This window comes from Aplidium turbinatum, chromosome 9 (genome assembly GCF_918807975.1).
Source record: "Aplidium turbinatum chromosome 9, kaAplTurb1.1, whole genome shotgun sequence".
Lineage (NCBI taxonomy): Eukaryota > Metazoa > Chordata > Ascidiacea > Aplousobranchia > Polyclinidae > Aplidium > Aplidium turbinatum.
Window position 1 is genome coordinate 5,000,876 of NC_137480.1, and position 13,249 is coordinate 5,014,124.

The 13,249-nt window shown below is 37.8% G+C and overlaps 1 protein-coding gene across 1 annotated transcript; it reads right to left on the reverse strand.

Moving 5' to 3' along the window:
* Positions 1-525: 525 nt before the first annotated feature.
* Positions 526-10,929, reverse strand: LOC145777684 (proteasome assembly chaperone 1-like). The gene is made up of 7 exons (XM_082589121.1): positions 10,788-10,929; positions 7,688-7,785; positions 6,276-6,377; positions 4,300-4,409; positions 2,378-2,579; positions 1,881-2,014; positions 526-1,322 (listed from the first exon to the last, which is right to left on the reverse strand). Exons 1-7 carry the CDS (start codon positions 10,865-10,867, stop codon positions 1,248-1,250), a joined length of 801 nt encoding a protein of 266 aa, XP_082445247.1. The 5' UTR covers positions 10,868-10,929; the 3' UTR covers positions 526-1,247.
* Positions 10,930-13,249: the final 2,320 nt, after the last annotated feature.

The following is a 13,249-nucleotide window of genomic DNA, read 5'->3' on the forward strand; positions in this document are numbered from 1 at the left end:
TAGAATTTTGCACAGTTAAATTCTTAGAACAATTAGTTTCTGGCAACTCTGTCCTTGTTACAAACGCCTGATCATAAAATCGCCTCAATGTTTAAAGTTACGCAAAACACAAAAAAATCTGCCTTGAATTAGTGTTAGGAAAGGTTAAAGGTTGCTTGATTGATAAGTTAAATTTTGATTCTTCATAATTTTTGAAATTTCAAATCGCCTTAATGGGCATAGCAATGCTCCACCTCAGTCCATGTGGGACTTCCTATGTGGCATCAGCCATAATTTCCAAATGGACGCATGAACTGTTGTTTTTTGTTTGTTTCGTTATTTGACATTGATTGATTGTATTGACTTGTTAAACTAGGGATTGGAATTTTCTAATGGTTAAAGATTCGAATATATATATTCTAAGTTTGCATGCAGACGATGACGTAGGAATAGGATACATGTCAGTTTTATGTGAGCAAACATTTTAATTTAATAGTTCAAACATTTTTTACTAAATTTCATTTTAATTTATTTTTCTTTGTCGGAATGCAAAAGAAACGATATTGTGGAATGAAATACAAAATTCTCTAAATAAACAGAAGGCGTCGTTGGATTCGGAATTTTCTAATAGTTGATGATTCGAATATATTCTAAGTTTGCATACAGACGGTGACGTAAGATATATGTCAATTTTGTGTGAGCAAACATTATAATTTAATATTCAAACATTTTTCGTTAAATTTCATTTTAATTTATTTTTCTTTGTCAGAATGTGGCGTAGCGGTATTGTATTGAATAACTAATTTAGAAAAAGTAACAACCTTGCTGCGAACTCACCACCTCCACTTATCAATGACACAAAGCATTAAGTGTTTTTTTGGTTGCTGCTTTAAAAATAAAAAAATGGTACTATATTATAGATTGGGGAATGGGGAGGCAGCAAGAAAAAGCAAAATTGATCCAAACCAATGTCCAATAAAGATATTAAAAAATATATCATACCTTACATACATTGCTATTCATAAAAAAAGTGAAGTGAGCATGTGTAGACAAAATCATAAAAGTTAAAAAAAGGTTTATCAGTCCCTTACTTTCCCTGCCTAACCAGGTAGATTGTTTTTAAATAACATTTTGAAACATCATTACAATGTAGCTCGCAAAGGCGACACCAGAGGAAACATGCTAACAAACGTTAGCTCACTGATCAATTTCAACAGCACACAATGACTTGTCTTGTGTCCATCTTATCTCTTTCCAATGATGGTGTGCTAAGTATACAACGCATGTTCTGATCCTTCAAGCGATATCAATGCTTTCATGTGTTTGACGGGTTCAATGTTATCCTGAAATTAAAAAAAGCATAGCCACTTGTTAAAAGCATCGATTGTGACACAAATGGCCACAATTGACGTTGGTTTAAAGGCATGTAGCTGTGTTTTGGCAAGATATTTACTAGCATTCGTAAAGGCAGACTCCTCTGCTTTTTCCCCCATCATCAGACACCAATATAAGCAACAATTTGATTAAAAAAAAGAGAAACTAACATACTAAAAAATAGCTTGTAGGCTACCGATGTAAAAGTGGTGGGAGTGTTTATTGTTTAACAACCACTTTGCATAAACTTGTTCTTAACAAAAAATGATTATATACATATATCATATACGACCTGCTGTCAGAAAACAAATAATGCAAAAAACACACAAACAAAATTTAATGTTCACTTGAACTTAAAGTACTAGAGCTAAATACGGTAGACTAAATTTGCAGCACCACTGCCTTGATGATTTGCAACTTAGATTTCATGGTATAAGCCAGTGACTTCAAACCACACTGTGAGATTCACAATAAAAGTAAGCACAATTTAGCAGAAAATCAAAGCAATCAAGTTAACCAAAACATACCCCTTCTACAATGAAAGCTTTGTGGTGTAGCAGTGGAAAAAACGCATTAATCGATGAAATGCTCAAACTTATGGTATCGCTGTAACAGGTATATAACGCAGCTGGAATCCGTTTCACTTCACATGTTGTCAAGACTGTAATGTACCGGTATTGACTTTTTGTAAAGCGTTAGAACAATTTACACATTGAGAAAAAATACACATATATAACATAAATGAACATTTCATTTTCAAATTAGTGATGTATATACTGTAGAATTAGATTACATCTCATTCTCACAATATAATATTTGAGCACTAAATAGCATAGACACATTGAAATTTGTTTAATAGCAAAGAAAAACCAAACATCAAAGAAAACTAAGAGTGAAAGTATTCAAATACTGTACAGCAAGGCATTGTGCGTTGTCATTCAAATATGAAGGTAAAAAATTTAGTTTTTGAAAAGTCTAGTACTTATGTTACTGGTACGTTACCTAACTGTTGCAAAAATTGTACCTGCAGCTGATAAACCTTTGATCATATTGGGTTGTTCAAGGTATGGGAACAAAAGATTTAGTCTCTTGTATGATGTTGTGCATATAGATTTCACAAACGGAATTTCCGATACTTGTATATCATGATGGAAATATTCGTGCGTTGAAGAAGAGTTTAAAACTACTACTTCTTTGATTTCAGAGAGAAACTCCAGAGAAAAAAGCTGCAAAGTGAACCACGTATAATAGGGTGATTCATAAATTGAAATTTTTTTTAATTCAATGGGGCACCCCCTTTTGTATCGTGTCAATACCTGAAAAAATAATCCTGTCAAATTTTTAGAGCAATCGAAAGCATTTTTAAGGTTGCTACCGACTTTGAAAGCTGCACGTAATACACAAATGGGTCATTCCCTGTCAACTCAACAGGGTGTGCAAGCTCGACCCTCTTAGATTTTCTTGAAATTCACACTAAAGTTTCATATTGATGTATAATAAACACAAAAAAAATCTCAGCTCATTATCTCAAGACGTTTAGAAATTACAGCCCTTCAAAGTCACCAAGGTCTCTCAAAATGTGTTCGCATGTACAATTGTACATTTTCCTCCATGTTTGGGTCTTCATAACTTTTAATCTAAAGCATTTACAAAGCTGAAATTTGGTATTCTGATTAAGAAGCAGCCCTAGTTTTCATATCTACTACCAAAATTGCTAATTTCAAATTAGTTTTAGATATACAACTTTTCAAAAATTGAATTTTTTTACATTTGAAATTTTTTTATCAATTTTTGATGTCCGCTATCTCCCAAACCAATAATCACAGAACTACCATTTTGCATATCATTAATCTATACTAGTTGATAATTAACCCCCATGAGACTGACACCAAACAAATGTGAAATTATTGAAGTTTGGAGGGTGTAAAGATGGTTCGGGCTTCTTCTTTGCACCCTCCAAACTTCAATAATTTTACATTTGTTTGGTGTCAGTCTCATGGGGGTTAATTATCAACTAGTATAGATTAATGATATGCAAAATGGTAGTTCTGTGATTATTGGTTTGGGAGATAGCGGACATCAAAAATTAATAAAAAATTTTCAAATGTAAAAAATTTCAATTTTTGAAAAGTTCTATGTCTAAAACTAATTGGAAATTAGCAATTTTGGTAGTAAATATGAAAACTAGGGCTGCTTCTTAATCAGAATACCAAATTTCAGCTTTGTAAATGCTTTAGATTAAAAGTTATGAAGACCCAACATGGAGGAAAATGTACAATTGTACATGCGAACACATTTTGAGGGACCTTGGTGACTTTTGAAGGGCTGTAATTTCTAAACGTCTTGAGATAATGAGCTGAAATTTTTTTTTGTATTCATTAATCATTATACATCAATATGAAACTTTAGTGTAAATTTCAAGAAAATCTAAGAGGGTCGAGCTTGCACACCCTGTTGAGTTGACAGGGAATGACCCATTTGTGTATTATGTGCAGCTTTCAAAGTCGGTAGCCACCTTAAAAATGCTTTCGATTGCCCTAAAAATTTGACAGGATTATTTTTTCAGGTATTGACACGATACAAAAGGGGGTGCCCCATTGAATTAAAAAAAAAATCAATTTATGAATCACCCTAACGTATAATGAGTAAACATTTTGTTAATGCATATACTGGGTCTGGTACTATTCGGTGAGTCCGATTCGGTGAGTCCGATTCGGTGAGTTCCTAACCTCTAACCCTAAACGGCAATGATAATTAGGTTACGGTACTCGATAATTAAAAAAAAAAAATTGAAAAAATCCCCCGTTAAGGGATCGGACTCACCGAATCGGGCTCACCGAATCAGACTCACCGAAACGGGCCATTCCGTACAATACTGTAGCAAAAACGTTTTGTTATTAATTGAGCAGAAATGTATACGAACATCTACAATCAAACCAAACTTACTTTTTCTTTGTAAGACCACAGTTTGTCCGGAGCTAAGTAGGAATTGCAAGTACAAAAGACAACATTAGCATCATCTGTAGCTTTCAAATACACCGAAAATATAGCAGTTTCTGAGTCACAAGAAATAGAGTTGTTTTCCATTGAATTATTCCATTAATAGAATACAATATTTATCTCTATTCGCTTGTGATCACACCTTAATAGACTACCGGTGTAACGGTCCAGGAGTTTCTGCAGTCCAGAAGTTACAGTAACTTTTAGACCTTGTATACGCAGTCTAGAAGTTATGGCCAGACCAGAAGTGACCAAATGAAGTTTGCCAGATTTGATGGTTGCAACAACTTCACCAAAATAAGATGAAAGTTAGAATAAAACTTTGTGGCAAAATCATTGTTATGTTTGAATAAAAACATGTTTGAAACAAAGCATTGCTTAGAATGTTTGAAATATGTCAGTCTTCACCACAGACCTCTATAGCACTTATGGCAGTCTTCACCAATAAATGTGCAAAGTTTGAATTTGATTCAAGGCAGACTTGTTTGGGTTTGATGGCAGGCTAAATTGAAAAACTGCTTGTCTGAGTTGTATTTGATAAATACAGCCTGACTATTATTTTACATCATTTAGTACTACCTTTTCGCCACTGCCAACATGCAAAATGTCAACTAGATTAATGGTCGTTGTGCTGAGATAACCTGGCAGCACTGGTGAAAATAAATTTTTTTGATTTTTTTTTATGAAGGGTGAAACCAAAGTTAGAGGTTAACTTCGACGATCAAATTTGCCTATCATTGTGTGAGAAGACAAGGTACTTATTGACAAAGTATGAACGCATATCTTATTTAAATTTTTAAGCTCTTTGAAAAAAATATGGCTGCAAATTTTTAATTTTTTTCGCATAGCCAATGACTTTATCTGCATAGTTTTGTAGTTTACTCTGAAGCCTATCTATATAAACTGCAAAAAAAGTTTTAACTGTCTAATATTTACCCATTTGCAAGTTTTCTCACACTAATTTCAAAACAGCATGCCCCTTTGCAATTAGTAGAAACTTTTAAACTGCTAAAGCGGAGTGACTGCCAGTGACTACAGAAAAGTGACTGCCAGACCATAAGTGCCAGGTGCATCGGCAAAGGATACAAAAGCGAAAATTTTGGAACTACAATAAATTAACTTGTTGCACTCAAACTAATGTTAATCAATGCTTAACAGAGATTTCATTATTTTTCCTAAAAAAATGAAACATTTGGTAACTCTGGTAACTTTTGGACTGCAGTCACTTCTCGACCGCTACACAAATTAGAGTGGACTACTACCCATAATTTTACATGAGTGAGTGCAATGTCCAATTAATACAATAACACAAAGACAACACAAAAGGGTTAGTGCAGTGGTTCTTAACTAGGGTGCCGCGGCACCCTAAGGTGCCATTTACGTTTCGCAATGGTGCCGCATGCCACAAGTTATTGGAGTAGCATTATCAAACATGCGCCCAGACATTGAAAGGATTTGCGCTAAAACTCAAGCGCAAATTTTGCACTGACTTTGTTTGAAATGAACTTCATAAAACTGTTTATGATATGATATGGAACTGTAGTTAGTTTTGTTTTGGCAAAAACTCTTTTCAAAATTATTTTTATTTAATGCAGAAACTTTTTGGTTTGGCTTTGGGTGCCGCCAAATCTTTTGTTGATTTGCAGGGTGCATTAAGCCAAATAAGGTTGAGACCACTGGTTAGTGGGTTAACAAATGTTCTAGAACAATATGATGAATGTTTTTTTCACATGTTCATTGTTCACCAATCACCATACTCAAAAGTTCTGATAAGTTTTTATTATGCTTGTCACACATATACCATGCAAATACTGATATATAATTGACCAGAAGTAAATAATAACAGTGATTTATGTGCATTGCAACGATACATACAACAACTCTTAATACCATACATCTGTCTATTTTTAAGCATCACATACCTTTCTGTTTGTTTATTGTCGATTCATTGTCATTTGCGATTTGGTTGATAGAACCAAGGTTAATGAAAGCTTTATTTCTCACACAGTAACTTTCAACAAAGCCTGAAAATAAATGAAATACAGGTGGTAGCCTACATATTAGTTATTTCAATAACTTTGAAAAATCAAAGTTGTCAATGTCAGCCAGCCAGCTATAAGTAGTGAAAGGCCACACAGCATATAAGTACCGCTACAGTGTTTGCGACAGTTGGTCGCAGTTTGGTATGCCACAAATTAGTTGGCCAAAACACAGCTGCATGTAGGAAATGAAACAATAACTTGCCGAGAGTTAGTAAGATATTATCACCAATCACTTATATACACTATACAGCTGACTATACATCCAGGATGAAAACTTGTTAATCTAACTTCACCAGCCATATCTGTTGAAAAGATTATATTTCTAAACCTTGAGATGGAGGTACACTTGTAAATTTGATGCAGGCCTCTAAACACCTTTATTTTTCTGGCGACCAAGCATGGCTTTCCAGAGCCTTTTTGCACCCAACAGTTGAGGTTCTGTTGTGATGTCATGATTGCAGATGTGAAGTCACTGACACTTAATGCAACTCTGTCACAGTTGGACAACTTTTGTTTGAACTGGGCCTGGTAAATTAGTGCTACTGAATAAACTCATGATACAGTTATGAAAATCTGTGCTACAAACTGACATTATTCAGAATAATTTACCTATATTGACACCTCCAGAGGAATGCAAAAACTCGATACATATTATACGGTATATCAATCACTAAAAATTGTCTATAAAATCATGTTATACTTCAATACTAAGGGCCTGGTAAGTATTAAAAAAAGTGTATTTCAATAAGCATTTAGTCTGCATAATATCATGTTTAATTGTTTATGCATTCACTCACTCGCATAAGAACAACACAAACAAGCGCATAAAAAATATTTGCTGACTTATTCAAATGCACAACTTCCCCAGTAGACTAGTGTAAAGCTAGTTTTCGAGTTTTGATAGGTCGATAGTCAGTGGGTTTCATAAAACTTTTGTCGGCATTATTTCTTGTTGGTGTGTCAAAGTGTTTGTTTTATTTGTGAAAAAAGTTACAAATGTAAATGAAGAGAAAAATGTTTCACATACAGAAGTATACCGTACCGTATATATGGAAAAATGTTGGCTTGCAGATCAGCAACTAAACATGGACTCCCGGCATGGTTGTTACATTTATATGTCATTTAATGTTTTTCGATGGTCATGTCCATTGAGAGCTTAGAAGCCTGCACTGTACAGTTTACATGTTGCCAAAGTCAATTAAAGACACATGGTAAGATACACATCAATTAACAGTTGATTTAGAACTAAAAATTGTTATGCTTTCTAGCTTTAATGCATATTTAAGCATTACCTGTAGCCACACTACCAACAGCAAGCACTAGACTATTTGCTTGGAAAAATTTGGCACTCGCATAGCCAGAATTAGGAACCCATTCCAAGCGAGGTTCTCTGTAATAAAAAAAAGCAAAATTGTAGTAACTACATGTCAATACTAGATTGTGCAAGTACATTAGTACAAGCTATTAAATACTTGCTAGTGCACGGATAGACGGATATAGCCCACCGCCTATTCAAATCAATTTTTGTTTAAGCCAGCTTTCAGGTAATCACTGGTCAACAGCAAATTTTAATCGAGCTCGTGATTGATTTATTCTAGAAGCATTTCGTGCGCTGATTTCAAAAATGTCTTTATTTTTTTCCTAGCACATCATGTTTTCTAGATATTCTAATTTTAAAATTTTGAAGACATGCCACATTTACAGGCAAGTAAAGCAGTTTTTTTATTCGCAAATTAAGTGTGACGTCATAATAAAACAATGATAAGCCGTACAATTGATGAGCTGGAGCCGTACAATTTTTCGGCTTCGTATATGAACATTGCATGAATGGATCAAGTAATAGTTCTAAGCTAACGATCGAACAAACGATCGTGAGAGATTGAGACGAAAGACGATCAACAAGTTAGAAAACTTGCGTTTATCAGCATCTACTAGAAACTGAACCCTAGTGTCTACGAACATTGACACTACGACAACTTACATCAATTTATAAGTTTGAGTTCAATGTAGCCCAGGCTAGCCTACTAAAATAACATTTGTTTGCAGCATTTTAGAATACCGTGCACTGTTTTCAAAATAGCTATGTCAAGACGAAAAATCACAAATCATCCAGATCTTTTTTGCTATATTTGTGGTAGATTTACTAGCAAAAACCAGCAAAGAAATATAACTCAAGATATCAAGAAAATATACATGGCATATTTTGGCTGTCCACTTGGTGATCTAGACAAGACCTGGGCTCCTCATAAAATATGCGTTACTTGTGCCCATGCGTTGCATAACTGGTTGAACAAACGATCATTGTCTATGCCATTTGCAGTTCCAATGATTTGGCAAGAACCAAAAGACCACTACCAAGATTGCTATTTTTGCATCACAAAAGTAAAAGGATTTTCTTTCAAGCAAAGGGACAAAATAACTTATCCAAACTTAGAATCTGCTCGCCGGCCGATTCTTCATGATGAAACCATGTCCACCTTTACCTCCACAGGGAGGCCTAGATTCCATTGAAAGTGATGGTGATGACGTCGCTTCATTAAGCGAACTCTCATCAACAAGTTCTGAGTATCAAGAAGAAGAAGAAGGCAAGCCACAGTTATTTTCCCAGGAGCACCTCAATGATTTGATTAGAGACCTTGGCCTTTCAAAGCAAAAGCCAGAAATCCTTGCGTCAAGATTAAAAGAGCGAAATCTGGTTGAGGAAGGTGTTGTAGTGAGCCATTACAGAAAACGAAACAAAGACCTCGCTGCTTTGTTTAAAGTTGATGGCCCCCTGTGCTTTTGTCATGATATTGAAGAACTTTTTCACAAATTGGGAGAAGTTCACAATCCTCATGAGTGGCGATTTTTCATCGATTCCTCGAAAAGAAGCCTGAAAGCTGTTCTTTTACATAACGGAAATGAAAAGCCATTCATTCCCATAGCACACTCGGTGCACCTAAAGGAATCTTATGAAAACATCGAAATTCTTCTCAATGCTATTAATTACAGGGATTATGAGTGGAGTATTTGTGGAGATCTGAAAATGATTGGAATCTTAATGGGGATGCAAGGGGGATTTACAAAGTACTGTTGTTTCTTGTGTCTATGGGATAGTCGCGCTACTACTGAGCACTACCAGAAAAAGGATTGCCCAACAAGAAGCTCCTACAATCCTGGAAAAGAAAGTGTCCAAAATGTCCCGCTAGTTAATCCTGACAAAATTCTTTTGCCGCCGTCACATATCAAACTCGGCTTGATGAAGAATTTTGTGAAAGCAATGGGCAAATCAAATTCAAACGGTTTTCTGTACCTCTGTAAGAAACTTCCAAAACTAAGTCATGCAAAGCTTAAAGAAGGAATATTTGTTGGTCTACAGATTCGAAAAGTTTTAAAAGATACTGACTTTGAAAAATCACTCACTTCATCAGAATGTCGAGCATGGCAATCCTTTGAATGGTTATGCTCTAACTTTTTGGGAAATTTCAAGGCTGCTTCCTTCAGAAAAGGTGTTGAAAGATTGCTCTCAACTTACAATGACATGGGCTGCCGCATGTCCCTCAAGATTCATTTTCTTCATTCCCACCTGGACTTTTTCCCTGAGAACCTTGGTGCAGTGAGTGATGAACAAGGTGAAAGGTTTCACCAAGATATCCAAAGCATGGAAGCACGCTATCAAGGGTTCTGGAACAAAAGGATGATGGGTGATTACTGCTGGATCGCGATGATCCAACATGTACACCTAAACGAAAATCATATGTCCAGCGATTTTAATGCAGCAATGTCTAAGTGTCATTGCAACAGTCTAAACACTATCTTTGATATCATGCTGAGCGTTTTTCTTGTGTTTTTGTTTGTTGGTTATTTGATGTATGCAAGGTGTTGCAGCTGATCTTGTGTAGCTTGTTTGAAGCGCACATTCAGCGTCAACCATGACTGTTTGAAATATACTACAGGGAGCTCAAAAACCTGACACTTCAGTATTGTGCTAGCTCAAGTATTTAGTACCTCAGACAAGGTTTAAGAGGCATTTTTTGCACTCTAGTGTCTATGCATACATATGCAACTAAATAGTGTTGAATCTGTGAAAGCAATGCACAAATCTGAAACACTCTGCTCTCTGAAGCTAATCTAAATTTGAAAATTGTAGCAACAAAATCGGTATTTGAACGCAATATTGACGTTTCTGGTCAAAAATTTTCAGACCAATAACTTTAAAACCTGATGTGCTAGAGCAAAACTAGCGCCAGATTTGAAATCAGCAGCAAATTGTGGTCTAAGAAAAGTTACTCCCATTCTCGATTAAAATTTTTTTTCAAATTTTGTTAACCTATTATTTGCATCAAGCTTTAAAACGTTCTTTTTTGGTTGAAGAATAAATATGATCAATCAATCGAATAATTTCATACTTACATCAATACAAAATCTTCATCATCATTATCATCAACTGCTCTCGACACAACAGGTAAAATCTCTCCAAAAAACGTAGCCATTGCATAAAACTTAACAATATTTCAGTATACACTTCAAAACTACTGAAACTTCTAAGGCAAACGCTGTAACGTAATCTATTTTTACCAATTTGGTATTTGAGTTTTAATATCAAAACTTGTGTAATCCTGTAAAACCTTTAGTTATGTAATAATCACTATCAGTGTACTGGTCCATTTGGGATGGATGACAAGTGGCTCCTCGTGCCCCATCCTGTGAGTAACATCTGCACCCAAGCAGATGCCAAACGAAACTTGTCAACCAAGAGCCTCCACCCGGACGGCACAGCTGCAAGGGGCAATGGACAAGTTCAGACTCCCCACCATTCTGCAGCTCAACATAGAAGGCTACACAACAAGCAAGATCAAATTTGTGAAGCAGCTTGCCCATACCAACCGGGCCCTCGTCATCCTCCTCCAAGAGACCCACTGCACCTCTGCAGATAGGCTAGCTATTCCCAACTACATGCTGGCCGGGTCTACCTTAAGAAGGAAGCACTGCATTGCCACGTTTGTGCATGAAGTGGACCTTTGTCGACCAATCTCCAATTGATGCTGAGATTGAGTAGGTGTGCATTTGTATCTCAGACTACAACATCGTCAACATCTACAAGCCCCCACCCTCGCGAATGTTGCCACCATCCCTTCCAACGTTCCCCTCCCCCAGTCTCTACGCTGGCGATTTCAACTGCCAGCACATTGACTGGGGCTACAACAACACAAGCAGCGACGGAAAATTGCTGGCTGACTGGGCCTCTACAAACCATATTGCCTTCATATTCAACCCAAAGGAACCAGCCAGATTCCACTCCGGCCGCTGGGAAACAGGGATAAACCCTGACTTGGCCTTCGCGAGTGTCGACAGCTCTCTTCCAGACAGACGTGTGCTTGAGAAGTTCCCGCGGTCCCAACACCGACTGTCCCTCATCATCGCCCCAAAACTTGTGGCTCCTGTCCCGAGTTCACCGGTGAAGCGATAGAACTTCAAAAAAGCCGATTGGAATCAATACACCCTCCCGACCAATGAGTCTGCTGCAAAGTTACCATCACCTGAAACATGCAACGCAGACGAGGCATACCAGGACTTCTGCAATGCCATAATAACTGCGGTAAAGGTCACAATACCACGTGGCCATCAAACCAGCTATACACCATGCTGGGACTCTGAGTGTGAAGCTCTCTATCGCTCCTACCTAAGCGCCACAAGTGGTGCTGCTTCTAACACCGCCGCCACCAGACTACTTGAGCGGCTGGACACAAAGAAGCTTGAGCAAAGAACGAAGCTGTCCAAACCATCGACTTCTCACACTCAAGCCACAAAGAATGGAGCATCATCAACAACCTCACTGGGCGCTCAGCAAACTCCCCTCGTCAGTGACCTGTTTCTGCTAATGCCATCGCTTCCCAGCTAGTGCAGAACGGGGTCTACAAGACAAAGGACCGCAAGGCATCCCGCCTTGTTGCCAAGGAAGTATCTGCCCTTTGGCGAGTGGAAACACCACACGAGGAAGCAATCTCTGGAGACTTCACCCCAGAGGAATTCGCCACCGCCCTCCGCCTAGTGAAACCACACAAGTCTCCAGGGCCGGATAAGATCTGCCCTGAGCTTGTGCTCCATGCTGGCCATGCCCTAAAGTCCTGGTTACGTAGATTCCTCTCTTCCTGCCTGCACCACCTCACAATCCCAAAAATCTGGAGAAGAGCTTTAGTAGTTGCGATCCCTATGCCTCACAAGCCACCAGAGGACCCAAGGAGTTATCGTCCGATATCCCTCCTCTGTGTTCCTTTCAAGATCCTCAAAAGACTGATCTACGCACGGGTCAACTCAATCATCGACCCGCTCCTTCCAAATGAGCAAGCTGGGTTTCGGCGCGGAAAATCCACCGTAGATCAGGTCACACTCTTAACCCAAGACATTGAAAACTGCTTTGAGGCAAAAAAGAAGGCCGACGCTGTCTTTCTAGATCTTACAGCTGCCTATGACACCGTATGGCATCGCGGCCTTACTTGCAAGCTACTTCGCCTGCTTCCTGACCGACATATGGTTCATATGATTATGGAACTTATCAGGAATCGAAGCTTCACCCTCACCACCGGTAGCTCACGGCGAAGCAGACTGAGACGCCTGAAAAACGGTGTCCCACAGGGATCGGTCCTGGCTCCACTTCTTTTCAACATCTACACCCACAACCTGCCGACTACGGTCTCCGCAAACTATGCTTATGCGGACAACCTGGCAATTCTCCACTCCACAAAGTCATGGAAAAATCTAGAAGACACCTTGAGCCAGGACATGAAAACTCTCTCAGCCTATCTCCAGAACTGGCGACTGAAACTCAACGAAACCAAAACTGTGGCAGCAGCTTTCCACCTCCATAATCGGGA